Consider the following 27,802-nt stretch of genomic DNA (forward strand, 5'->3'; position numbering starts at 1 on the left):
GTTCTAAAGCCAGACAGTGTCGGTGGGCAAGACGAGCAGGGAGACATCTGAGCTTCCTCGGGTAAAAGCCAGAGCCTCGTAAGTAAGTGCACACGGACTGAGAGGTGAGCGGGAGTACGAGGAGGGCGGGGCGCTCCACAGACCCCAGGCGGGAAGGTGCCCGAGGCAGCCGAGCGGCGGACCGCGGGCACCGGTGAGGGGCGCAGCCGCCGGGTGGGGAAGCTCCATCACTGGAGCAGCGGGTGGCTTGTGTGGGCGGGCGGGCGGGGAAGGAAGAGCGCCCAGCGCCCGGGAAGGCGGCGCCAGGGCACGGCCCGTCCCGCGGGTGGGCGGCCGAGGGCCGTGACCGTGGGGCAGAGCGGGGACGTAGCGCCTGGCCGCCCTGCCGTGGGCGCGCGGAAGACCTACGAGGGGCTGCAGGTGCGCGCTGGGAGCCTCGTGGCTTTGCCAGTCCGGACAGGAGGGAGGCCGCGAGCGCCAGCCCCGCCACACGGACGCGGACACGCGGAGCGGCGGGCCCCCGCCCGCGCCGCTCGGCCCCGTCGGCTCCCTTCGGCCCCGCCCCGGCGCCCCGGCGCGCCGGCCAATCAGGCAGCTCCGCCAGCCTCCCGGCCCCGAGGCCCAGCCCCGTGCCGGCGCGCCGCCAGCCAATGGGAGGCCGAGCCCTGGCGCCCTGTGCTCGCTGCCCGCGCGGAGCCGGCTCAGAGCGAGAAAAGCGAACCCAGCCCGTCGGGGCCACCGCTCTGGACCCGCCGCCAACGCCGCCGCCGCCGCCGCCGCCGCCTCCTCCTCCTCCCCCCGGATCGGGTGTACTGTCCCAACCCGAAAGTCCAGTTCTGCGGCCCGGCAGCGGCGAGCGAGCGCGATGACACAGGAGTACGACAAGTGAGTGAGGGCGCCGGCGGGCGAGTCCGGCCGTGCGGCTGGGCCCCTGTTTCCCGGCCGGCCGGCTGGCCGCACCTGCCGCGAGGCAGGTGCGGGCGGGTGGGCGAGGCGAGGGCCGGGGCGGGTGCGAGGTCTGGCGGGCGGGCGGGACGGGGGCGCCGGTGCGAGACCGGGCGAGGAGGCGGGGGTGCCAGGCTGGGAGGGCGGGCGGCGCGCGTCTCGCCGTCCGCCTTCTCTGCCGCGGCCTCTGCCTGTCCGCACCCCCGGCCGCCTTTGTTCCCCCGAAGACCCCTGAGGGGACCCCTGCCTTGGGGGCCTTGACTCTGGAGAGGAACCGCCACTCCCGGCCTCCGCGTCCTGGTCTGGGGGACCACCCCACGGGCGCGCCCCGCTGCTGCTCTCCGGTGGCCCGGGTGCGCGGCGGGAGCCTCGGGGCGCCCCGCTCGCGGGCTGGGGCTCTGCCCGCCGGCGGCCCCGTGTCCCCACCGGGGCGTTTTCGCTCAGGGGTGACAGTGGAGCTCTTTGGGACGCGCTCCGCGGCTGGAAAGGGAGAGCTTCTCAGGTAATCTCTGTCGCTCAGCCGTGTCATTCGGCCAGGCTGCTAGAACTTCCGAAAGGAGAAATTGAGGGGAAAGTTGAGTGCTCCGGTGTCCTGGCATTTTCTTTTCCCTGGCTGAGAAAATTGTTGCAGGAGTTTTTTTTCCCACTTGCCTCACTGATGGTAATTACGGATTATTGCAACTAGCAATGCTTAGAAATCTCAAGAGGATGGAACTTTGAAATCAGGATGGTAGAGTAGAAAGCACTGTGCTTACTAACGTGCGTTTTGGCGATCGTGATTAAAGAAATATTTTCACAAATGTAAGGCGATAATGTAAGATGCTAACATTAAGAGACACTGGGTGAGGGACAGTTCTGTATTTTCTTTGCAGCCTTTCTGTAAATATAAAATTGCTCCAAAAAAGAGAAGAAACAAAAACCCCCCAAAAAACCCCAAGTAAGTCGCACCAGACCAGTCAGTGTATTTAAGATCAGTAAGTCCAGGGCAGAGGGGTAACTCTCCCAGCTTTATAACTATTTGCTGAGGATCACTTTGTTTAAGGGTGCTCTTCTTGTGGATGAGAGGTTTAGATATTATTATGTATGAATAACTTAAATTTCAATTAATCTTGTGGTGTAGAATATGCAGATAAATTATTGCTTGAACTGTATTTCAGAAGTCTTCCAGAGATCATTGATGAAGGGTTTAAGACTCAGGGAGAGGGCAGTGATGAGGCTTTAGGGACTAACAACAGCCTGACTGTCATGAGGAAGTAGACTAAAAAAGGCAGCTGGTTTCGTGTTTATTTCTTGACTTATAGTTTAGATAAGGCATATTTCCAGAGCTCCAATTTTGGCCTTAGGCACAGTTTGGAAATGTAAGACACCTTCAGGGTGATCACAAACAAAACCATTGGCAAAAAAATATTTATTTTCTGTTGCTTGTGCAGATTTGGGATGGGGGTGGGAGAAGAAGGGAAGCTGAAAAACTAGCATTATGGGAACTGAATGAGCCAAGTGCTGTCATAATCTTCTGGAAGTAGCTATTTCGCTATGAATAATAGCGTAGGACACCAAATCACCCCCAAGGTACCACTGGGTTCAGTAGCTGTTGTTCTGTCCTCCTGATGGCACGGGGAATGCCCCTTTATATATTACATAATTTTTTTTAAAATTTGAGATTTGTGGAAAGTCTTCATTTTTAAACCAACCATGTGCTTTGAACAACCCATCGTATTTGTTTTGTGTTAAAATAGTATACCACCTCAGAACTTTTCCTACCAAATGTGAGCTCCTAGGACTTTAGGAGTAAAAACATTGGCTTTGAAATAAGACAGTTTTGACTGAGGATAAATTAAGTTGTAGGATTTTTTCCCCCCTTTTTTTCAAAGATGTTCTCCTTTTTCTGAATCTATATCTGTTTTTAAAGGGCCTGGGTGACTGCCAAACCCTAACCTTGTTGATTACTTGAGAAGATAATCTTTCTACGTTCACTTTTAGAGTAGGTAGGTCACCTTTAGGCAATTTACATATTTCATTTGTGTGTTGCAAGGAGAACTGATCCTTTAATTTGCTTTGTTAGGATGGTGATAAGTCAGAGTAGTTCTGAATATTTAAAAAGCTTTTCTTTAAAAAAAAAACTGCTTGATTTTGCTGGAGGTAGTGTTCCACTTTTTCTCTTTATTGACTTACTAAACAGAACCAACTGAACAGTTACTGAGGCTGTTTACATTTCAAGTTTTGGAATCAGTAATGTTTGCTTTAATCTTTTAAGTTAAATCTTCTGTAAGACTCTACTCAGTTCTCCGTTGATTTTTCTGGATTTTTCCCACCGAACTACAGTGTGAAAGTGGGACAGTTCTTGCCCAGTATGAAAAACCAGTAAAGATTTTTAAAAACTGATTTCCCCACTTATTTCCTTAAAAATCTCTTTTTGTTCAGTGGCTGCATTTATTGTTGTAGATTCTTAAGTGTTTATCTCTACGATAAACAGTTAACTCCCTTGCCAGAGAATTGTGCCTCCTTATTGATTTACAGTCCCCTTTGGCCACATTCCATGCTCAATCTGCTGGTAATCAGTAGAATATTCTAACTTTCTCATATACCCCCGAGGATTAAACCAAGTAGCCCTTTTTCTTTCCGTCTTCTCCTCCTCTCCCCTTTGTTTGTAGTTTTTAAGGCATGGCATCACCGGGAGAAAGAGGGAGATATCATATACCAGCGTGGTGATCGAACCATGTATACTCTGTTTAAGAGGGTACAGTCCTGAATGTATATGTCTGAAGAGAGTGAATCTTCTGTTTTGCCTTACTTTGTCCTTGCGTTTGTTTTTGTAAAGTATTTGCATAGCCTGACATTTTCTTGGAGTGGGCTTTTGACTTTTGGTTTTGGGGTTTTTTTGTGCCAGGTAGTGTGTCCTGGGTTCCATGTGCAGGTTAACTGCAGGTTCCCCGGCTGCCTAAATACCTTATATCTTACTGGATGACCCATTGGGCTGCACTTAAGTGGGTTGTCTTCTGATCTTGTCTTAATTTAACTTTACTAGGGTCATTGGTGAAACAATGGCCTATTTTATTGGAACATCAAGGAATTGGTTGTTTGCCTTTTTAAAAACTAGCTTATGATGACTTGCAGTAGAACAAGGTGTGAGAGAGAGAGAGACACACACATATATATATTTTCTTTTTAAAAAAATTTCTCCTAAGCAAACGGCCAGTGTTGGTTCTTCAGAATGAAGCACTTTATCCACAGCGTCGTTCCTACACTAGTGAGGATGAAGCCTGGAAATCTTTCCTGGAAAACCCTCTCACTGCAGCAACCAAAGCGATGATGAGCATCAATGGAGATGAAGACAGTGCAGCCGCGCTGGGCTTGCTCTATGACTACTACAAGGTGGGTTTGCCTGCTCTTTAAAAACCCCAGCAGCAGTCCAAGGTGCACGTGATCCAGCAGCATAGGAAACAGCAATTTGTGGGTAGACTGTAGTGCAGGTTGCTTCTGCAGTGGCTATAAGTAGTGTAATGAGTACTTTGACTTACTGTGGTTCAAAGCTGAAAACCTACAATCATAGAATCCACGGGTCATTTTTAAAACGTGTGAAGTAGCCAGCTGTTCTGGCTCTATCTGAAAGGTGAAGCTCCCATGAAAGAAGATGTTACCTGTGCCTTGATGAGACTGATCATTTTGCCAAAGGTAGTTCTTAGTGCCACCAGGAGTGGACATTGGTTCATTTACCTGTGCTCTAACCTTTATTATGTAGTCAGAGTGGTTTCCTTTTCCCTAAATGATATTACAGAGCATTTGATTTGATTTGATTTGATTTGATTTGATTATGGGATTCATGAAAAAAACAAAACCCATATTTTCTAGCCTTGGACTTTCTGGTTCTAAGATCAGGATGTAGTTTGTTGCCTGTTCCTAGAGATTTGGATTAGTCTTAATTAAACACAGCCTGTTCTCCGCCTGGAGTTTTACATGGTGTTCATAGCTGGAGATGACACCCCTGATCCGCACCATCATCATTATCCTAATAACACTAGCTACCGCTTACTGATTACCTGTATTGTGCTAGCCATGTGACCAGAATGCATGTGATTTCTGATCCCTCCAGCAACCCTGGGAGATATGTGCTATTATCCCTGTTTTGCAGATGATAAAAATAAGATTCTCAGGTCACACAACTAGTATGTGTTGCAGCCAGGGTTTCAGGTTGTGCCCAAGCCCCCCACCCCCACTCAGTGTGCCTTGCTGCCCTGTGGGGGACAGGCTCTGCTTGCTGGGTTCACTTTGGCGTTCTTCTCTCTGACCCATAGCCTATATATATATAAACTGTAAGATACAGCCCAGGAATGGCTATATATTACAGCTTATTTTTTACCATCTCTTTGTTTTTGAAACGTTCAAACCTATAGAAAACTTAGAATAACAAGGTAATTAACTCCCAGATACTCTCACCCAGATTCACCAGTTGCCTGCCCTCTGTTACATTCTGACACTGTATTCTTCTCTGAATACAAGAAATGCAGAGGGTAAAAAGCAAAGAAGATAGTTTAATTATCAAAATGGGGGGGGGCAACCTAAACAAAAGATTCAATTGTTTTCTGGTATGAGGCCATGTGTCCAGCTTGTGTTTGAGGTCCGAGGTAAGTTTTTTTCCCTTAAATATGAATGGAAACTTGCACAGTAACCAAGGATGCTAGAAGAAACCCTTGCCTGGGACGTGTGTCACAAAGGGTTCCTTTGAAGTAGAACTTATATTATCTGTTCCTCTTATGGCTTGTTTTATTGACTCAGTGTAAAACCATAAGTTTCTAAGTATTCATTATGAAGTTTGAAGTTACGTATTTTTAATTGAAACTTTTGAGAATGGGAGAAACCCAACAAGTTTAGTGCCAGAAAGACCTATGTAATAACACTAATTGCAGTGGTTGTATGTGTGTGTATTTTAAATAAAGGGTCATCCTAAAAGTATTTTACACCTTAGGAGGAGATAAATCCTCATGTCTGTCCATTAAGGGTGGCAATCTTAGTAGTACTGTATGTCAGCCTTCTTGCAATAGCTGTAGGGTTACTTATTTTCCTTTTTAAATAAACTAACTAACTTATTTGTTTCAATCCTTTGGGTGTAACCATCAGTCATTTTTATATAATAACTTTGGTAAAGCTTTAAAAGCATGTTGTTAATGCGTGAAACAATCATTTATTTTGTCTTTAAGGGTAGAATCAGAAAGTAGGAGTAGAATTTCTACGTTCACATTGAAAACCAGTTTCAAACGTCTTGGCGGTTTTGGAGTACATGTTGGGAATAAGTCTCAGCTGGGTTGATGTCTGCAGTACACCCAGTAATGTTTGCCTGCTGTCACCTCCTATGCAAAGAGGAGCAGAATCAAAAAAGGAATAGACCCAACAGAGTTTGATTTGTCCTTTGGGTACAGACAGTGTGAAGCCCAACGTATCTAAAGAAATTTATCATTTGGAACCAACATTTGGATCTTGGAGTGAACTGTTAATATGGCTGGTCCTTTTGATTTTGCGTTTGATCTGAAAGGAAGGGTAGCAGAGAAGAGCAGGGAGAATGCTGAAAGAGCCCAGTTGTGTTTTCAGTAGCTTCTTCTCTATTACATTATGTAGATAAATGGGTAGAACCAGACCAGAGGTATTTCTTTTAACAGATAAAACCCAATCTCAATGACAAAGTAAATTTTGGATACTCTGAATTTATTTGGCAACTAAATAAAAGTTGGTTTTTACATATCAACCTGGTGACCAGATTGTAAACTCCTTGAGGGCAGATACGGTCTTATTCGTCGTGTGTCCTCAGAGCCTGGGGTTCGGTAGGCAGTCAGTAGACATGTGAATGGTTGAGCTTACTGGAAAGTAAGGACTGTATCTCTACTTCATGAGTAAGAACTAAATTGTTGTCATGTGTGTTAATATCTAAGGTTCCACGAGAGAGAAGGTCATCAGCAGCAAAGCCAGATGTAGAGCACCCGGAGCCGGATCATAGCAAAAGGTAATGTTCAATATAGAGCATGAAAGAGTACGCTTGAAAATGCCAGGTTTCTGTGAAAATAAAGCAGAAGTTTGTTTAAATGAACAGGCGCTAGTGGAAGAGATGGGTAAGTTGGACTCTTAATCTCTGAATTCAGATTTCATTACTGATTTGTCTCTTAGTAATTACGATTCTATTGCCGAGAAGTCACCCGTTTCTTTAGGTGTAGTTGCCTTTTCTAGAAAACAAAAACAATAACTTTCTCCTCACCCAAAGGGATGTTTTTAGTAATCACGTGAGGGCACTGTTTGCTTATTTGTCTTTTAGGTTCTCTTAAGAAGGATGTGGCTTAAGGCAATGGTGGGGGTCCATTAAAAAAAATAAGTATCAACAATCTTGAATAACTGCCTAACTGAGTAAAATTTAATAGAGTATGTTCAGCTGTATTCCAAACTGCTGTTGAGGTTATTTTTGAAATCTTTTAGGTTAAAACTTTCAGAAATTCAAATTAAGGCTTGACTTTATAGCCATGAAAAAAAAAAGTTAAATGTGCCTTTTAAATTGCCCTGTGTTCTATTAGTAATAAAAGACTAAAACATTTTTGAAGAAAGAATGATCACTCAGAATCCCACTGTGCTCACAGTTGAGTTGTTTGCCGTTTGGGCGTGCAGGCGCATTTTACGGGGCTGTGATTATATTCACAGATAGGATTTTCTTCTACTCAGTATATTTCATAAATATTTTCCATATTGCTGTTTTAATCCTCATAATTTGGAAAAGGGCTTATGGCTTTTATTTTTTAATTTTTGTTATAGGCACTTTCAAACATAACAAAAGTAGAGAAATAGTATAAGCCAGTAGGTACTCAGCTTTAACAGTTATCAACTTACTTCCTCCTTTTTGATCTACTCTTCCCTCTTCTCCAACTTTCTAGTTAATTAATTTTGAACTTTTATTTATTTTTGCTAGAGTATTTTAAGGCAGACCCTAGCTATCCTTAACATTAAGGCTGTATCTGATTTTTGCTATTACAGAGCCTTAAAGAACAGCTTTCTAAATAGCTTTTTCCTTTTTCTCTAAAGAAATTTCTTTAAGACAGTCTTGGGAGTGAACTTATGGTTTAAGGTTTGAACACTTTATTGATCTTGAAATGTGCAAAGTTGCCGAATAGCTTTTTTCCCTTAAAGGTATCAGCCTTTATGGTTTGAGGGTGCTTTGAAAATGTATCCATTTTACTCTAAACTAAAAATCATCTTATATTGCCCAGGATATTTATTAAGCCACAAGTAATTTGTGCAAATATATATGCTGGCACAATGTAATCATAGGGTGTTTTTGGTTTTTTTTTTTTTTTTTTGGTAAACGGGAAAGCAAGTGAGTCTAAGTACTGGGAGAAGTGGTGGAAGAGGACCAGTACCTCACGCCTCCTGAGCCCTTGTGTGCCAGGCATCGTTATACGCATTTCAGTGTATTCTCGTTTCATCCCCATCACCACCTTGTGAGGATAGGTACCATCGTTATCCCCATTTTATAGATGAGCATGTAGTTACTGAGAGATTTTGAATCTACATTGTCTGACTGTAGAGTCTGTACTTTAACCACCAGCCTCTACCGCTCCAGTTAATCACGTTTGTAGCTTCAGGCTTCTAGTAAAATATGATAATTTTATTAGGATTATTGGAAATAAAATATGGTAGAGGAAAGCTCTGAGTTCTCAGCATTTCAAATGAAATTTTACTCAATACTTTTGGATTTTACTTGACCTATAACTATAAAGCATTTTTTTTCCTTTCTCTCGTAATGGGCTGTTGTGCCATTTCGTATTTATTTGGTTTCTACCAAGTATATTATTATTATCGCACAGGACCCAATAGCCCACTGCCATTAGGAAAATAAAAATTGTCAAGGAACTGTATCGGCATTGAGTTTGAAAACACAATTTTATTTTATTTTCTTAAAGAAATAGCATATCAAACGTGACTGAGCAGCCCCTCATTTCTGCTGGAGAAAACAGAGTGCAAGTGCTGAAAAATGTGCCATTTAACATTGTCCTTCCCCATGGCAACCAGCTGGGCATCGACAAGAGGGGCCATCTGACGGCTCCTGACACCACGGTCACTGTCTCCATAGCAGCGATGCCTACCCACTCCATCAAGACAGAGACCCAGCACCACGGCTTTGCTGTGGGGATCCCCCCGGCAGTGTATCACCCTGAGCCCACAGAGCGCGTGGTGGTTTTCGACCGGAACCTGAATGCTGATCAGTTCAGCTCTGGTGCTCAGCCCCCAAATGCTCAAAGGCGCACTCCAGACTCGACCTTCTCAGAGACCTTCAAGGAAGGCGTTCAGGAGGTACAGGAAATGAAAGCATCTTCCTAAGACGCTGTGTGTTTGTATAAGTATTGGGTTCCACCTCTTCCTTGTTATGTAAGCTTGAAACTCAGCCTGAAGTCAGTGGATTGGGAACAAAAGAGTTGTTTTTCTTTTTTTCTTAAAGAGAAAAGGTCCATGGGTATAATTTGTAAACTAAACCTATAAAACCAGAAATTATTATCAAGGGCACATGGCTAATCTTACAAGCAGCTGAGTTAACAATTATGATTTCAGCAAAGTGATTTGCTGGAGAATGAGAAGGAGAGCCGCATACATAATCTTCCGTGGACAGCAGACGTAGACACACAGTCTGTTTTCGGCTTCTGTCCTAGACCAAAACAAGCTCCCTGCAACTGGTCTTAATATAAAATGATTTATCATATATTTGCTTAGTGTTTCTTGCTTGGTACATTGTCGGGGAGGCGGGTAGAGCTTGATGACAAGTGCATTGTGTGACATTTACCAATTAATTCCAAGTACTTCTGAGGGCTCCGTGGTGATGAACACGTCACTCAGGTAAAAGTTAAGGGCTGAGGACGTTTGGAACTGTACTTAATGACTTATGGGGGAAAGGAGCATCCGTCTCCACTTACGGCGTGAGTGGAATAGTAACCTTTCCTGGGAAAGTGCACCGATCCATCCAGCCATGGTGCCGGCTTGATGCTGTATCTTAACTTGGTGCAGCGATAGAGCTGACTTCTAAAAGTCATGAGAGTTTGGTTGCACATTCCAGAGTTTGGACAGAATTGGGATGTGTGGGAAAGATGGGAAAAGAGAAGAAGGAAGCGCTTTGTGGGAGCACGTATGTAAATTGTCTTAATTTAATCAAGGGGTGTATAAATGGATATGTTTTTCTTTTTAATTTTCTTTTAAAATTTTTTGTAGAGTTAAAATTTTTGTTTCAGACAAATTTTGAAAGAGTGGTGGGTTGCTGTGAGCCACATACTCTGATGCTGTACCAGACGTTGGTCTTTAGTGAGCCTGATAACCCGTTACATCGTTGTGGCTTATCACGTTGATATTTCAGGTTTTCTTCCCCTCGGATCTCAGTCTGCGGATGCCTGGCATGAATTCAGAGGACTATGTTTTTGACAGTGTTTCTGGGTAATAGTTGTCTTTTAATTTGATTTTTAACTTTCAGCTTGTACGACTTACGTCCTTTTTGTTAATTTGATCTTGGAAAATCAGAGGTGGCTTTCGCAGCTTTCAACTTTACTTTCTTGCAGTTAGTGTGGTGAGATCTTTGCTGGAGGACATTTGCTTTAGTGCATTCAGTTTTGCACTCTGAACTGTGTTTCATGTTTCCCTAATTCTTGGTGTTGGTGCTTTTTCTTTCCTTCCGTTTCTTTATATGATGGTAGTAGTAGTGGTAGTAGGATGGAATCTCAGAGAAGAGATGAAGGGATTAAATTAGATCTGAGGTCACTTCTGTTTCCAAAAGTGTATAATTCTGTGAGAATTTAGAATAACATCAGGTGGATAAAGGCTTTTATATTTTTATTAGTCTCACTAATGATAAAATAAATGAAGTCAACTGTTACTGGGCTGACAACCTCTTTTATACGTCACAAAATTGCATCTCACACTGGAAATATCAATACTTTCCAAGTTATATATAAACATCTTTAGTTTTTTTAGGAGTGTAATTTCGTTTTATGCATTTTTATGTGTGCTGTATTTTAAAATAAAAGTTTTATTTAAAAGTCTAGGATTTTATGGGAATTGAGACTGCCTTATAGACCTGCCTCAAGGTACAGGAGTCACAAACTCAAATGCCTTCAGGATCTAGGATAGGGGTCAACGAACTTTTTCTGTAAAGGATCAGATAGTAAATATTTTAGGCTTTGTGGGCCATACAGCCTCTGTCGCAACTGACCAGCTTTGCCCAGCTCTGTCGCTGAAGCACAAAAGCAGCCATAATGTGTAAACAAAGGGCGAGGTTACATTCCAATAAAACTTTATTTATAAAAATAGGAGTAATTTGCCAACCCCTGGCCCAACAAGGTTATTAAACAACTTCAGGGGAATATATACATGGTGCTATAAGATAAAAGAAAATGTAGACAACCGTGGAGTGCCATCTGAGTACACTTAAATTATAAGCAAAAACAACAAAAAAGTGCTATGCAGGCCAAGTCACATTTAGTCAGAGGCCTCCCAGCCTCCCGTTTGCAACCTTTGCTGGGTAAATACCAGGTTGGTAGCATGTCTTGTGGGAGTTCCTCCCGGAGCGCTTTTCACTCATTCGTATCATTAATATCCTTTGCCTCCAAACTTCTAATTTGTTAACATCACTTCACAGATTTTCTAGTAGGCATTTAGTAGTCCCACATCTGAGAGATTTGAGAATTTCTGGGTTGCTTAAGATTATATTTACTTTGGAAAAAGCAGCAAATGCTATCTGTTTATAGCATGACATGGTCAGTTGGATGTTTCTAGTCATCTGCTCTCTGCATGCATCCACACTAAAGCCTGTCAAGTTTGAGCTCAAGCATTTAAGAAGCTTCCAAGAGAGTGAATTTAGAGATCTGTGAGTGTTTTTGTTTTCTAGGAACAACTTTGAATATACCCTAGAAGCCTCAAAATCGCTCCGACAGAAGCCGGGAGATAGCACCATGACGTACCTGAACAAAGGCCAGTTCTATCCTGTCACCTTGAAGGAAGCGAGCAGCACCGAGGGCATCCTCCACCCCATCAGCAAAGTCCGCGTAAGTCCTGCTCTCAGCTCTCGCCTCTCGGAAAGCTGCTCAGAGCTTACTAGTTCCAGGTCTGAGGCAGATCTAAATTAAGGTCTAAAATTGCAGTATTAATTCACCGCAAAATCGAGAACTAAGTTTTCCAAAAGATGCTCGCGCCTTCGCATCTTTACGTCGTGACGCGTTCTCTTTCGCAGAGTGTGATCATGGTGGTTTTTGCCGAGGACAAAAGCAGGGAAGACCAGTTAAGACACTGGAGATACTGGCACTCGCGGCAGCACACGGCTAAACAGAGGTGCATTGACATAGGTAAGTAGCTCCGGAGCCCGCTTTTATTCCCAGAGGTGCAAGCATCCAGTTTTCTAAATCCAGTTATTTTTGGCAGTGATCAGCTTCCTGCCGAACGCATTTGAATTTTTATGCCAGCTACTGATCTGTTCCAAACATTGTCCTTAGCCTCCTGGAATCGGTGCTCTTAACATTACTTCCTTCATGAGGACATATGCCCCATGTGGTGGCTTTCCATGTGACACTGGGCCCAGGAGCTGTAGAGTCAGCTCGTTTAAGAGTATCCTGCTTTTCAGTCTACACATTTTTTGAGGGGTAGTGTCTTCTTTAAGAGATTCTGATTATTTGGAGATGATGGTAAGGTGGGGGAAAAGAAGTCACCGAGTTAAAGAAAATACTGCTGATGTGGGGCAACGCACAGTCTTCCCTAGTTACTTGCTGAACTGCGTGGAAAGTCTCTTCTGTCTGTGAATGGACCCAGAGATTCATCACTTGGAGTATAGCAGCAGACCTGTGCAAATCCGTATTTAGTCAGGTAGCTTTGTGAAGACCCCTGTTCTTGCCATGTATATAAGTTTCCTGTAAAACCATTGTCTGTATCGCAAGATGGCTCTTAATCTTTGTGTTACTTCTCTTCTTTGCCTGTGGTGATATTCACGTTCTCTTTCAGAAGAATGAAAAGAACTGAGTTCCAGTCTTGATTCTCTGGACTAGTTTTGTGGCCTTGGGACAGTTATTTAAACTTTTTAGACCTAAGTGTCCTAATTTTGACAAAATGGGATAAATTTAAATATGTCTAAGCTCGCCTCCATTACAAAAATTCTGTGATTCTTTTTCTTCCTTTTTTGAACTTCTTTCGACCCAACAAAATGTTAAAGTATCCAGCAGTGATAATATTAAAAGCTGAATCTTACGTTGAACTGCTGTAATCTCATGTTGGAAACTGGAAACCACAACTTTCTTTTTCTTTCTCATCCCTCATACAGCTGACTACAAAGAAAGCTTCAACACCATCAGTAACATTGAGGAGATTGCTTATAATGCCATTTCTTTCACTTGGGACATTAATGATGAAGCAAAGGTAGGTAACGAAGTCCAGGGACTCCTGTGTTAACCGGCTCTTTGAGGAGGAGTGGGAGGAACTTAGTGATTGGACAACCGATTTTTTTTTTTTTTTTTTTTACAGTTTTACTTGTTTTCACTCCTTTGCTAAGGAGGAAGGCAGGTCACAGCCATGGTCCTGAGGGGCTTGGAGCAGGACAGGACTCCGGGAGAAGGAACAGGCCCCCTCCTCAGCCTGTCCCTGTGTCCTGTTCCTCAGCCGGCTGGTTCTCACCTTCTGTCTTTTCATTGGTTCACATTTTCTGGACATATGGCACTTTCCCAGATGTTACAGAACCGTCCCTCTCCCCTGTCTGTTCTCTCCTCCCAGAGCAGGGCCGGCAGCCACTGTCTGGCCTCGAGTCTGACTCCTCACTCTGGGCTCCATTTCCTCCTTCGCAGAGTGGAATCAATTCCTGTCTCTTCCCTCCTCCAGGTGTGTAGTAAGGGTGATTGGAACAGGGCCTGTGAAGCTGGTGGCGTTTCTTCAGAAAGGCCCTCGAGTACAGGTTGTCATTAGTGCTCCGTCTTGTGTCGCTACCCTGGGAATACAACCTGCTTATGGTTCTTCTCTCTTGGGCTTTGACAAGTGAAGAGTTGCCTCCAATTCAGATGGTCATTTGGATAATTGTATTTGGAAGTTTTAGTACCTTTTAAGAAAAATTAAATTTTTCAGTCATTGCTGCCCTTCCTACAGCCTTCTTCCCTTTTAGGAGGACCCATCTCTTCACTAAATTATTAGCACTCTGGTATTTTTTTTTTTCTTTGCCTTAGTTTAAAATTTGGAGCTCAGGCAACACAATAGAAACACATTAATTTCGGGCAGTTGCTCAAGTCAGACTGATCTTTACTGTTGGTTGCAGTCATAGGAATACTTTTGTATATCAAGGACCAGGTACAAAGTTACCATCACATTCCTGTCCTTTCTCAACCTTTCTTCTATTTTCTCTTTTATTTATTCAACAAGAATTTTAGCAACTATGGAATAAGACACTGAGTTAGGTGCTAAGTATTGTAGAATTTAATTTTTTCCCGCCTAGGCTTGCTTTTAAAAATCATATGACTGGATTCTTGAGACCCATGTTAACTTTGTATTCTAATTACTTTCCTTCCTTACTATGGTTGTGGTGTCTAAGGCAAAAGTGTGTCTTAAGAGTGCAGGATATAGTAAGTGGGGTCTGCCAGTCTGTTAGGAAGCTTAAGTTGCTGTAATTGCCTTAAAGGTTTCCTACTGACCACTTCCATCCTATGCAAACGTCTTCAGGCTGCTTAGTCCAGAGTTTGGTGCTTGATTAAAGAGTGAATTCACTACAGAGAAGCTAGTAGAAGGAAAAGTAAACATTTCGTTTTATATAATTGTTGTTACAGTTATTCTGAAATTAAATATCATAATAGGACTCAATGTGCGAGCAGCCTATAAGAAGAGTTGGCCGGGTGCCCCCCGGGTGCTTCTGTTCTTAAATCGAGCTAGGGAAATTTGTCCTATTTGCCATTAGGGGCTGATGGAGAAATTGTGGAGGAGCTGGTCAAGCGCATCTAAGTCCTGAGTTCATTTTTCTGACTTACCTGTGACCTTAGATTAGTCCCTTGATTCACTGGCTCAGTTTTCCCCCTCTTTCCGCCTAGGAGAATAAGAAGGCCACGGTGGTCAACTCTCTTCTTTGCTGGGGTGTAGTCAGGACGAATAAGCACTTGTCAGGGCACACGGAGATCTTGGCGGAAAGGCCCTGCGTGTGGGCAGGGTGCTATGTTTGTTTGATGTGTCACTCTTCAGGGTGGGAGTAATGAAAGTCCAGATGACGCGTAGGGATAATGGCTGGTTTTACTCTGAAGGGCTTCAGCTTGTTTGTATTAAAGAGAAATATTGTCTGAGGCATGTCCGAAGTAGCCTTATAGCATTGTTAATTGATGTAGGTAAATTCAGTTTCATTCTCCTTTCCAGACCCCCAGCACTGACTTGATTTTTTTAAGCCTTTGCCAGCCCCAAGATGGGGCTCGTGTCATTTCTTAATGAGGCTGCTGCCTTCTGAAGCTGGTATCAGGCATCAGCTTCAAGCGTGTGTTGAAATTAAGTCCGTAGATATTTTGCTTTCCCTGGCCAAGTTGATGTTTTCTATTTTCACACTGAAAGTAATTGATGCCCCAGGGCAACAGAGTGAATAGATATACATGCAGAATCCTGTATAGATTTTTTTTTACTTCTTTTTTTTGAAAGCAACCCACTTTCTTGTTCTAATTTAGGACACATTTGTTGATTCTGAATTCCAGTTCATTCTCCCCCACAAACATAGGGTTTCTTGGAGACATGTGGCATTCCCTTCTCCCCCCACTTTTCAAAGATATCTAATATACCCTTTGGGCCAAGCCGGGAGGGGTAAAACCAGAATTCCAGCCCAGGGTCAACGTGAGAATCTTCTCTGTAGCTTCTGCTGCTCTTCGGAGGTGATTGTTTTTAGGACGTGTCAGGTTGAATCTTGAACACCTTGGCTTAGGTTCTAGTTTGGGAAAAGCAGCATCCAAGCTAGACTCATCTTATCCTGTCCCTGTACACACTCCATTACCAGCATAATCATATACTTGCTGTTACCATGGAAACTTGAAGAAGTTATGAAACTTGTTTAAAAAAAAGTTATTAGACTTCAAAGCAGCAGGGGAGAAGGAGGTTGCTTTGAAAAGCAGAAATATCTTAGAAGCAATCCCCCCCGGCGGCCCTGAGCTCTCTACTGTATAGACCTGTTTCATTCGTTTTTCTGTACTCCACATAAAATTAGATTTGTTTGGGTGGTCGGGCATCTTTTTAAGAGTCAGGAATATCTACACAAATTAAAGTTTATCTGACATTCACATTTCATTGAGAAATAACTTAATCAGATTTCTTCCCTCCTGATTTATGGCTGAGATCAGCTGCTTGAGGTAATTTCGGCAGGGAGAAGAAGCGGTTCCCCTTGAAACATTAAAATATGGCACTCTGGTGAGATGCTGAAGTTTACAGTTTGTAAGATAGGAGGGCACTGGTCACTTGGGGAAGAGAGGATTAGGAAATTGTTGGGCATGGGGAGATATCAAGGAAGGTGGGGGGGAGATAAACACAGACTTAGACTATATAAAGGTTTCATCCAAAGCCAGCTGTGCACCTTGCCCCCAGTTGCAGGAATTCATAGCTTTACCCAGCAAATATCCAAGTGCCTGCTGTGTCCATGGTACTCTGCTTCATCCTGGCAGAAACACTGGTATCGTAGTTCAGATGTAGTGTGTGTTAAATAGGCGTTTGTGGCCTGAGATCCGAAATATAACATCATGTTTCTAAGAAAAAGGAACTTTACAAATGAACTTTGGAGACACAAATAATTTATAAGTTGGGGTTATCTGTTCTGCACCAGTTTCAGTATTTCCACAACCAAGTGAGTAACTCTAGGTAGGCTGCACATCGTGGACTAGGGTATAATTTTTTGCTTGGATTGTAAATCTAAGAGTTTACAAGAGCTTTGAGATTTGGATAGTGATATGAAGCCTGAAGATCTAAAATAAACAGAGGAAAAAGAAGTTAGGGAGAGAGAATTAACTTCTTTGAATGCCGGTTTTATGCCAGGCACTGTGCTGAGGTGCCTTCTCTGTGTTCGCACTTAACGGGTCAGTGCTGCCTGCTCAGTACCCGTGAGAAAGTACTTAGTCCTCCAGCTGGGAAAATGTTTGCTGCTTGGTCATCCAAATGAGATCACCTGAGGAGGTAAGAATTTATACCTTGTAATGGACAGAAGGTATTCCTGACAGGGGGGAATATTAAAAAGTGTCAGCATTCTTATTAATAGAGCAGCATTATGGATTCACTAATATAAATTCCCGTGGTAAGTAGAGCACTTTTGCTATAAGGAAACAGTTTATGTTGATCGTTGGATGAGTGATGTTTACCTACAAAGGAGAGGAAATTATAAACCAAAAAACCTCTGTATAGAATCAAGTGAACATAGAGCCAGCCGGCTCTGAGGGAGCCCTGGCATCCAGGGGAGCCCTCACAGGAAGGGGTATCTCTCGATGGCATAGGACATGGTTATACTTAACTAGACAATATGGGAAATGGGAAAGCAGGTGCAGTTGAAAGCAGAGCTCAAGATTGCTTTGATCATCTGTATGTGGCTATGATCTCCATGAGTATGAAGCAGACCTTTTAAAGATGTAATGAAACCCCAGGGACATAAAATATCTAACATGTTTTTCCCAGAGGTGACTTCTAATCCTTACTAGAAGGTGGATTGGAGTGCAGCCACCATTCATACGTTTCGTTTTTTAAACAGTAGCAGAAAAGAGCTTGCCGTCAGGCACGCACTAAGGCTCCACCTGGAGTGAGCAGAGTGTCAGACAAGGGGTAGGTGTGGAGCCCGAGTTTCTTTATACTGGATTTTGCACCCGTGGCTTAAGGCGACCTGAAGCCTCGGGAGTCATCCCGCCGTGCCGCGCTGGAAGCCGGTGCTTCCTGATGTCTTCGTCAGACCCACAGAAGGAGGCACTCCGGATCAGGGGTGATGAGCGTTCTCACGGGCCGAGGGAACGGCACCTTGTCCGTGTGGCAGGGTCGCGTCTGGCGGGACAGAGCCCATTTCAGCAGGCTGTTCATCTCTTCATGGTTCACTTCCCTCACACGTTTCACCTCAGGGTGGTGCCTTGGCCTGCAGAGAAGGGATAGGACAAAATCAGAGCATCCCCTTCCCCGGAGGGAGAAAACCCTCAGTGAGAGAGCACTTGGTGCTTCCACTTTTAATTATGAATCTGTCAGCTCTAGGGAGGGACTCCAAGGCATTCTGCAGGATTGTCCTTTGGAAACAAATGTTTTCTGTCATGGAGAGGCTCGTGTTACAAAAGAGAGAGGATTAAAGTAGAATGCAGAGCCTGTCTGGAGCGCCCAGAGGCTTGAGCACGGGGGCCTGGGTCCGGCTGGAGCCCTGGTATCTTTCCCTTTTGCCTCCTGTCTCGGCAAAAGTGTATGGGGTCCCTGCCGAGGGGTTATTGAGGCTCCCAGAGTTCATTGTGTCAGAGGGGTGGAACCGTGCTGGTAACTTGAACTTAGGACTTTTTGTGTGTGCTGGGGGATGCAGGCTTATGAGTTTAATAACAGTTTGTTGTTTTGTTGAAGCATAATATTTGGAATTCATCGTGAGAGTAATTTTTAATTTGTTTGGACTGAGCGTATCGCTCGCATTTATAGGGATTCCATTCTGGTGAAGCATCCATCAAGTGCTCCAGTAAAATAAGGTGTTGCCAGTTTGGTTGCATTAAGCAGGGACAGGTTTGGTTTGTTTCTCAACTTTACATTTCCAGTATGAATGGGAGGGAGGAGGGAGAGGTGAGTCAAACGTCTTACTTGCAATTGCAATTAAATATAGGCAGGAGATTTAAAACAAAAGTGTATCCTCCCTGGCCTAACTAGAAAAGGAAGCCAGGAAGCATTGTTACTTTTAAAACAAAGGTAAGGGACTTCCCTGGTGGCCCAGTAGGTAAGACTCTGAGCTCCCAATGCAGGGGGCCCGGGTTTGATCCCTCGGCAGGGAGCTAGATCCCGCATGCGTGCCGCAACTAAGAGTCCGCATGTCGCAACTAAAAAGTCTTCATGCCACAACTAAGAAGTCCGCATGCCGCAACTAAGAAGTTCACATGCCGCAACTAAGAGGTCCGCATGCCGCAAGACCCAGAGCAGCCAAAATAAATAAATAAACAAACAAACAAAGGTAAGAGACTTTCAGAGTCCAGACAGATGCAGGCTAGACTCTCTGTGTGTCCTGTCCTTAGACCCTAGAGAAACTCAGGGTAGCCGAGGAGGCTTCTTAGCTGACGTTCTTTCTACTCCAGGGGTGTCCTTCCATGCAGTTGGAAAATACATATTTATTAAAGTAAAAAATAAAATTTTGGGTGCCAGAAAGATAGTCACATTCCTTTATGGGGAACGAATAGTCTTTAGAGTTGTGGTTTGATCAGTATTGGAAGTGACAAGAAATTTTTCTCGATTGGAAATGTGTGGAGAATGCTTTTCATTGGCTGATACAGAATAAACTCTTTACTTGGCAATTGGAAAGCTGACTTTGAAGAACCTTTTCTGAGTCTGATTACGAGGGAGGTTTCTCTTTTAAACCGAGGGTTGTTGGGCTTTGGCTGCAAAGCGTTTCACGTGTTACCCTAGTGTCTGGGCAAGAGGTCCGTCCTGAATCCGGTGGACCTTCAGAACCTGCAGGTAACAAAAGCACACAGGTATCGCTGCACACACCTGAGGGTGAGGGCCAAGTCACGATGTTTCTGGCTGGACAAGGGGGACACGTGGCAGCTGAAGAAAGCCTCGGTTTAGTAGTGAAACTTGCGTCTTGTGAAACGGATTTGAGGCACCGTGTCTGGTCAGCCACTAGAAAAGTGCTGTCACTTGAACTTGTTTTTCAGTCTTTTTTTTTGGTGGGGGAGAGGTCAGGTTTTTCCCCATCCTCCACCCTGCCGATGTCACGAAACAATGAGCTCCTCTCTAGAGCTTTTCCTTTTTGACACTTTGTCACATTAACCCTCCTGTTCCTGGGTCCTTCCTGGAAATTCTATCTCCAGTGGTTTTCTAAATCTGTCATTTCAACCAGTTTTGCTACTTGTAAGCTAAACCAGAGGGCTTTGACTCTGCCCAGACATTTTTAGTCATAACTGAATTTACCTGGAGTAGAGATTGCAGGGCAATGCAGGGTCTGGGAGCTCAGGGGTTTTTTTTATATGGCAGATAGATCTTCTTCATCCGAGACTCCAAATCTGGTAGTAAATATAAGTGAACTCTATGTTAATTACTCAGGGACTTTTTCTTTAGCTTTTTAAAGTTCACAGTATCTCATTAGAGATTTTGATTGGAAGTCAGCTTCCTGCCAAGTCTTCCCTTATGACCTATCTGCTCCCCTGCCCTACTCTGTGCCTAGAGATGCTGGAATGTGGCCTGTGTTTGCCTTGTGTCACACCTGCATCCAGATCTTCGTATTTCAAACAAACGTTCTACTTATTTGGGACAAACAGGTGCCCGATCACTGTATCTGGCAAGTGTCCTTAAGTTCACCAGGCCCTGCTTGTGGGATATGACAGAGGGAAGATGGGCCGCAGGTGCCTCCGGATTGTTTCTCCCTCTCTTTTTCTCTCTTTGGGGCTTTTCCCCGGCTCTCTGCAATCTGTGCAGGAACTAAAGCCGCCGTGTGGGCGTCGTGGGAAGGCAACGCTGTGGCAACAGTAAGGGTGATGACTGGATCCTTGTTTTGTCTTTGGGGAAACGCCCCGTGCCATGTCCATGTGAGAAGATGGCAAGTTAGTGCTTTGCTCTTCCCACACCCCTTTCCCCGCCGCCCCAGCCTTCCAGTTCTTTTCTCTTGATGGTCGTTTGATGGTCTGCGAAGGAACACAAATACTAGTTGCACGTTTGAAGGCTTTTCGATCGTGCTGATGTTATTCCGTAGTGGGATTTTTTACTCACCTCATGTCATGAGAATAGTGGGGAAGTGTGACTTTCCTAGGATTAGCCGTTGAATCAGTAGTGGAACCGGATCCTGCTTCTGAGTTTCTGGCTCAGTCTCTGATACCTTCTGGGGCTTAATTAATTAATTAGACCTGCACATGGGGAGAAAGTAGGGGAGCGACAAGGCTCATACAGAACTAAGATAATCAGGCTTTGTTCCGTTTGGGGTTTTTTTTGGTTGGGGGGGAGGGAATGTTGATTAAGATTGTGTCTGCCGTATAGTGCTCAATAAGTGTTCCTGTCTGATTAGACTTTAGAATTGGACCTTGATTTCTTCCTTTAAACTGTTTCCCACTCCATTGGTTTCAGCCGGCATAACTTCATATACGCATATTGGGAAAATGGTGATTGTATTCTAATTAGTACTGTTGGATTTGGTGAGAATAAACTATGTTATTGACCTCATATTGTCATTTCATTTGTCAGGAGGTTTCTAAGAAAAGCTCCTGAGAAATATTTTAGAGTGATCGTTTTGACTGATATGGAAGAGAGTTAAATTAAAACTTGTCCTAGGGCTTCTGCTTTCAACTTAGTAGATCAGTTGCATCCCAGGAATGAGGTTAGGAATGTGATCTCTTTATTTGACTAAGTTGAATTTTAATACTAGGATGGGTTAGAGTGATAAAGACTCCCGGACTCCCACCGGACAGTGCCCGCGACGGCTGTCACTGTCTGACGGGGCCGAGCCATCTCTAAGTCCCTTGCGCATTAGGAAGTCACAGAGGGACTTGGCGTAGACTCGCCACGTGATCTGGGGTACAGGACCTTGACCTCGTGCCTCCTGAGCAAAAAGGGACCTCTGCTCACAGCCGTTTGGGGGTCATTTTCCCCTACTTCACTGAACAGTTTTTCCGTTAGGTTCTTCTTCAAGCTTTGTGCTTCATTGTGTCATTGCGGTTTCAAGAGCACAGATTTGGAGCAGGAGGCGTGGGTCCTGGTTTTGTCTTTGTCATCTGTGTACCGTGTGTCTTTTACTGTCTGTATCTTCAGAGCCTGAACCTCAGCCATAGTTGGACACTGTCTGTCTTGAATTCAAAGGTGTTGAGTAGCCAGATTCTGAACCATGTGATGCTCGTGTTAAAGGTAAATGTTTCCAGGGAACACAACAAGGATAAGTGCGTTCTTGGGACATAAAACATTTTTCAGTTATCAGCTTTGTGAAGTGTCTTCCATAGTTAAATCAGCCCATTTTTCTTTGTTCTTTTCTTCCTTCTATTAGATCTTTTCTCTTTTCTTGCATGTATTTACCAAGCAATTAGAACTCACTTGAACTATCTGAATGTGCACCATAATACACGGTGCACACATGTAATTTTGACACGGGGTAATCAGGCATGCTCTCAGCTCTGGAGGCTGACACTTTTCCAAAAGTCTGTTGTATATAATCTGACTTAAAAGAGCAAAACACCATTCTCCCTTGAAAATTTTTTTCAGTCATTACTGATCAATGTAACTCATTTCTAACACCCTTCCAGGGAATTCTGTGCAGGGTAGTTATCAATTGCTACCGTGTGGCAGGGCTGGCTAGAAGTCATGCTGCAGAGAGTTGACGCTCTCATTCAGCAAATTATTCATCGTGCTTCCCTCTGCAGGCAGTAAGGGAGGGGGTAAAAGACGATGCAAGCAGAAAGCCTGTCCTCCAAAGAGGTGACGCTCCCTGTGTGATGATACAGGTCATAAGTGAGGTTTTCAAATGCTCTTTAGATTTCCTGGGCAAAGGGGTACTCCCAGCTAAGGGAGTCAAAGGCTTTATGGAAGAGATGGCACTGGGCACCATGCTTTGAGAGATTGTAGCTGCAGAATATTTTTGCAAAGGCTGTTTGATGGGACCTTTTTTCTTCCTTCTTTTTCCCCCACAGAGTAGCTGTTGTGAATTTAAGTGGAAACGAGGCACCTGGGACAGCTCACTTAGTCTGCAGAGGTGCTGTGACATATTGAGGCCCAGACATTGCAGTGCAGGAAGCAACATTAGGACTTGTCTGCTGCAAACACTCTAATCTTGCAGGAAAGGTGTAGACGCTACCACACCTGTCAGTATGACACAAAGCTACAATGAAGGGGTGACATGTTTAGTTATCAAATACAGACTGTTAGGTACCTGTAGTTTCTGTAATGGAAAGGTGGTCACTGTAGATAATGTTTTAAAGTATAAAAGTGAATAGATGCAGTAGAAAATTACCTCATGGCTCCCTATGTGAATTTATCTCTGCCCTAGAACTTACCTGTCTGTCTCTATATATACATCAGTGAGCCTCTAAATTCCATAATCTTTTCCAAATTGAGGGGGTCTATAGAGTCAATTTAATTATTCATTCAACAAATATTTATTTAATGTCCAGTACGTATAAAGAGCTGCTTGGTATCCTAGGTTCTACCAAGATGACCTAGGTGTTCAGATCTGCTTGGAGGAAGGATGTGATCATAAATAACCTGTGAACTTGGGCAGCAAGTTACCTAACCTCTAACCTTCATCTGTGAAATGGGGTCAGAGTAGAACCAATTTCATAGGTTGTTTTGAGGGCCAAAGAGTCAGTATACTGCAAGAGTACAGTAAATGTAACTCAAAGATCATAGCAGCATGTAGTTTTATTTGGCTGGAGTTCAGGAATTTGGGGTCATTCATTAAGTGAACATGTATTTCTTATTGGCCAGGCACTGCAAGGGTGCCCTGGGAATGTAAAGGTGAGTGGGACGTGGCCCAGTTCTCAGGAAATTCAGAATTTAGTGGAGAAGATTGCCACTCTAGTACTTACAGTGATAAAAGTAAACACAAAGGAATAGAACTTACCTTGGAATAGGAAGATCAGAGAAGGTTCCTCAAGGGTGACACTTGAGTGCGTCCTAAAGGATAGTAAGAACTAGCTGAGCATTCAGAGCCCAGAATGAGCCTATAAACTTGATGTGTGTGAGTGCAGAGCTCAAATCGGGGCTGGACATCCAAGGCAAGTGGGCGGAGGGGAGGTAGGGACCAGATCCTGAAGGCCCTGTGGTGCCCTAGTGAGGACCTTGGACGTCTCCCTGTAAATGAGTTGTCTCGAACCCTTGGGGTCTGTGGACCAAGTATTTTGGGGTTGGAATTTCTTCTTTGCGTTTCCAATACAGTGATTAGACTTTTAAAATCACAAGTATATTCTGGTGCCAATTGCTGCCAGGAGGCTTCAGTGCTAGTGTTTGTGCTTAGGTGTTAGGTTTGAGCTAGATAAAGGCCAGGTGAATAATTAGGGTGCTGTGTGATCAAACATTATGTAGCTGTTTGAATAGAGTCGTATTTCTCAGACTAGGATTGGATATGTTTTTAGGGGTTGAGGGACTTTTTTTTTTCTCTTTTAAAAAGGATACGTGTATTATTCACATTTGAGAAGTACTGCTCTAGGTGGTGGAAAATATGGCTGGAAAGGTGGATTGCATCACATACGGCATTTGACTGCTAAGGAATTTAGTCTATTACATAGGCAGTGGTGAGCAGCTGAAAATTGTTGAGTAAGAATAAATGATTAAGATTCTGTGGTGACGCTGGTGTTTGGTGATTTGCCTAATGTCAGGGAAGCAGTCTCTCTTTTTTCATTTCTTTTCCTGATTTGTAGCCATTTTATTGTTTAAAGGGCCCTCTCCTAGAGGCCGGAAGAAAGAAGGGTTAATTTATGTAAATTTATATTAGCTCTTTTTTTTTTTTTGTCGAGTCTTTTCATTTGTTTTTTTTTTGTGGGGGGAGGAGCACTGTGGTGTGTATTTAAAGTTTTGTGAGGATTTGAAGCTTGTTAAATTAAGATTTGGAGATAATAGCTGGATTTTTATTTACTTATGGTTTTTCTCTCTCTCATTAGCAGCTTTTAATTCAGTCCCATTTAGTCGTAATAAGCACTAGGAGAATACAAAAAATATACTAAACACTGGAAGAAATTTTTAAAATGGGTCACACATAATTCCTGCCATCAAGGGGCTTAGAGCACTTATAATCACAGTGTGACAGAGTGACCAAGTGTTCAGTAGAGGTGACAGGGGTGTGGATACCGGGCCCTTGGCCTGAAATAGAAGCTCACAGTAGGGCCACAGGGTGCTGGGGGCAGGGCTACTTATTACAATGTGATAGATAGTAAAACGGGGTTGTTAATTCTTTTGGGGTAGTTAGGGAACTCATCTCAGAGAAGTTCTATCAGTTGTTACTAGGTCTTTATTTATAAGAGAGATGTCAGTAGAGAATGGAATAAAAGTTATTTGAAATTGAGGGGCAGAGAAAATAAAGATCCCCAAAGTGTGTGTAAAAATTCCTGTAGAGGAGGTGTGAAACTAGAATGGGAGTTTGGAGCTGGGTTTTGGAGGGCCTTAAGAATTTGGGTCCCTTCCTTCAGACTCTGGAGAAGCACTGCAGGTTGTTAATGACTTAGTTGTCCCGGTCACTGAGGTGACATTATGTGGCTGAACTCCTGTGACCTCTCACTCTTAAGAGCATTATGCTTTGTTACTCTATTGTAGTGTAAAAATCAGAGCCCTTAAAATGAAAACTTTATCCCTTAAAAAAACTTAATTAAAAAGAAAACTTTATCCAAACTGTCATAAGAGTGGTTCATATAATGTTCTTAGTGAATCTAAAGGTTCACATTTTGAAATTTTTTATTCCACTCATTGAGAAAACCATATTATGGAAGTCAAAGGGAATGATTTTCACCATTTTAGAAGCAATGTTATAATAACGTGTAAAATTCCACCTAAATCTCTCAGTGGGAAAAAAAAATTAAAACTATATTATTTGGCTGTCAGGTTCTTGTACAGGAATAATAATATAGAATGAGTATTACTGTTGTGGTAACTTTTTGAAGAGGAACAGCCTTTTTGTTTATGAAAATTATCCTAATGTATTTAAGTTAGTCAGTTTCATCATTTAGCTTCTGACTCACCTGCTTATAATTTTTGTAACTTCTTCCTGATGAATTCCAAGTGCTTTGTTAATGCTTTCTTTCTGTGAATTAGGTGGGTGAAAAATTATTTCTAGAATATCTCCCCACAAATGAAACTCACTTGTCAAAGCTCATAACATCTGACTACTCCCTTTAGACTAGAGAGTCCATAAGTTTTCTGGAATTGTGCCCTGGTTTGTGGTATTGATGATAAAGCCCTCAAAGAACAGGCAGGTTTGGGGTTTATAAAATTTGTTCTCAGTTGCTTTCACTCTACCAACCAGGAAATGAACTGCTGATTGTGACCTGTGTTTTGAGCGGATTAGTTCCCTGTGTCTTTCTTCTCCTTTACTTTCCATTTGAGGAGTAACAGTGGACACAGCAGCTGGCTGGTGAACAGTCCTGTGCGGCTGCCATAATGCTTCCTGGAAAAATCATCATAAATTAGTTCAAGATCTGATTTCTTGTTGGTTCTGTGCTTATCAACATTTGGAATGAAAAAATCTATACAAGTTACTCCTTTGATAATGTAAATCTTTATTCTGTTGTTTTTTTCTCATTTTCAAACTGAGGTTTGAAAACAAGATCAAATCTTTTGAAAAATTCTAAGTGCATGAAAACAAAATTAAATTTTTTGAGAAGTTCTAAGTGCATGAATTCTTGGCCAAGAATGAGGAACTGTCCTAGAAAAATGGGCTGGACATTTGAAGAGGAATCTTGCTGAGCATCTTTCCACCTGTTTAGCAGGGTTTTTTGTGGTTAGTATTTTTTTCTCTCTAGTGATTTTAGATGGGAACATTAGTTGCTCATCTTTTGAGATTTATGTTCCAATTATTTGAATAAAATCAAACTTTTCCTCCAAATCAGTGGCAAGGAAGTATGAAAACAGAAAAGGTCATTACTTGAGTTCTTAAAGATCTTTATTTACGTCATTCTAGAGAAGGAAGGTTGTGTATCTTTCAGCCTACTCTCAGACTTCAGAAATAAGGCGTTTTAAGTGTGTGTGTGTGTGTGTCTGTGTGTGTGCGTGCACACACACGTGTATTTTATAGAAGAGGAGTTGGATGTGTAATAATCCATCTTCCTTTTCACCTCTTTCCCACCTTCTGTAGGTGATATTGGAGTTTTTCTGTAATCTCATTATAGAAAATATTTCTCTGCACAATGAGTATGGTCTGAACATTTGTTTTATCCAGACTTGGGTGACTTGGCCTGTTGTCCAAAGCCAAGTCAAGGCCAAGTCACCCAAGGTAGAACCCACCCCAGGTGTTACCGCGGTGAGGAACAGAACACATCCGCCATGTTGCTGCCCCAGGACCCAGAGCACAGCTCTGCCTCGTGTTCCTACACTTGCTCTCTCCCTGTTTTGGGTGCTGCTGATTAAAGATTGTCACCTTCCTAAATGAAGATTCACAGACACTGACTGAGCTTCTCCAGCAGAACTTAGTGTAGTCCGTCCATGAGCGTGGGCTGCATTGATCAAGAGTGTGGGTGTGTGGGTGAAGGTCACACTAACGGGAAGTCCATACGGGTATCTTCTCAGGAGGTCACCTGTGGGGAAAGTGGAAATACTGAATTACAGAAAGGGGGGTAGTGCTCCCTCGCTGTTTTTACCACATTGTGATGTCGTAAGGATCAGTCACTATCCCAGCAGCTTAGAGAATGGTGTAGCTCGGGGGGTCAGCAAACTGCAGCTCTCAGGCCCTGGCCAGCCAGGGGCCTGTTTTTGTGAATAAAGATTTTTCAAGATACCGCCACCCGCATCTGTTCACGTATCATCTGTGGCGGCTTTCGCACCGTTACTGCAGAGTTGGGTGGTCGCATGTGGCCCGCAAAGGCGAAAACTCCATCAGGCCCTTTTGCCGAAAAAGGTAACCAACTGCTGGTTTAGATAAATAGGTGAAAGCTGCTCTAGGTGTCTGCATTGTACTTCTTCTTGGTCGTGTTTGCTCACTACTCCCTCGGCATCTTCCTCCTCTTGCTAGAAACCTGTGTGCTGAGCGTGTGCTGTGTACCGGGCC

At 43.4% G+C, this 27,802-nt stretch overlaps 1 protein-coding gene across 5 annotated transcripts; it reads left to right on the forward strand.

Moving 5' to 3' along the window:
- Window positions 1-726: 726 nt before the first annotated feature.
- Window positions 727-27,524, forward strand: GRHL1 (grainyhead like transcription factor 1). Of its 5 annotated transcripts, none has more exons than XM_055089040.1 (9): window positions 727-885; window positions 4,131-4,317; window positions 6,867-6,937; window positions 8,877-9,267; window positions 10,316-10,392; window positions 11,840-11,996; window positions 12,182-12,293; window positions 13,259-13,353; window positions 26,894-27,522. In XM_055089040.1, exons 1-9 carry the CDS (start codon window positions 866-868, stop codon window positions 27,185-27,187), a joined length of 1,404 nt encoding a protein of 467 aa, XP_054945015.1. In that variant the 5' UTR covers window positions 727-865; the 3' UTR covers window positions 27,188-27,522. The 5 variants fall into 5 exon arrangements, with proteins under 5 accessions (XP_054945015.1, XP_054945019.1, XP_028352966.1 ...); XM_055089044.1 differs by lacking the exon at window positions 26,894-27,522 and adding an exon at window positions 26,146-26,631; XM_028497165.2 differs by lacking the exon at window positions 26,894-27,522 and adding an exon at window positions 13,459-14,138.
- Window positions 27,525-27,802: the final 278 nt, after the last annotated feature.

Source organism: Physeter macrocephalus, chromosome 12 (genome assembly GCF_002837175.3).
Source record: "Physeter macrocephalus isolate SW-GA chromosome 12, ASM283717v5, whole genome shotgun sequence".
NCBI classification, from domain to species: Eukaryota; Metazoa; Chordata; class Mammalia; order Artiodactyla; family Physeteridae; genus Physeter; species Physeter macrocephalus.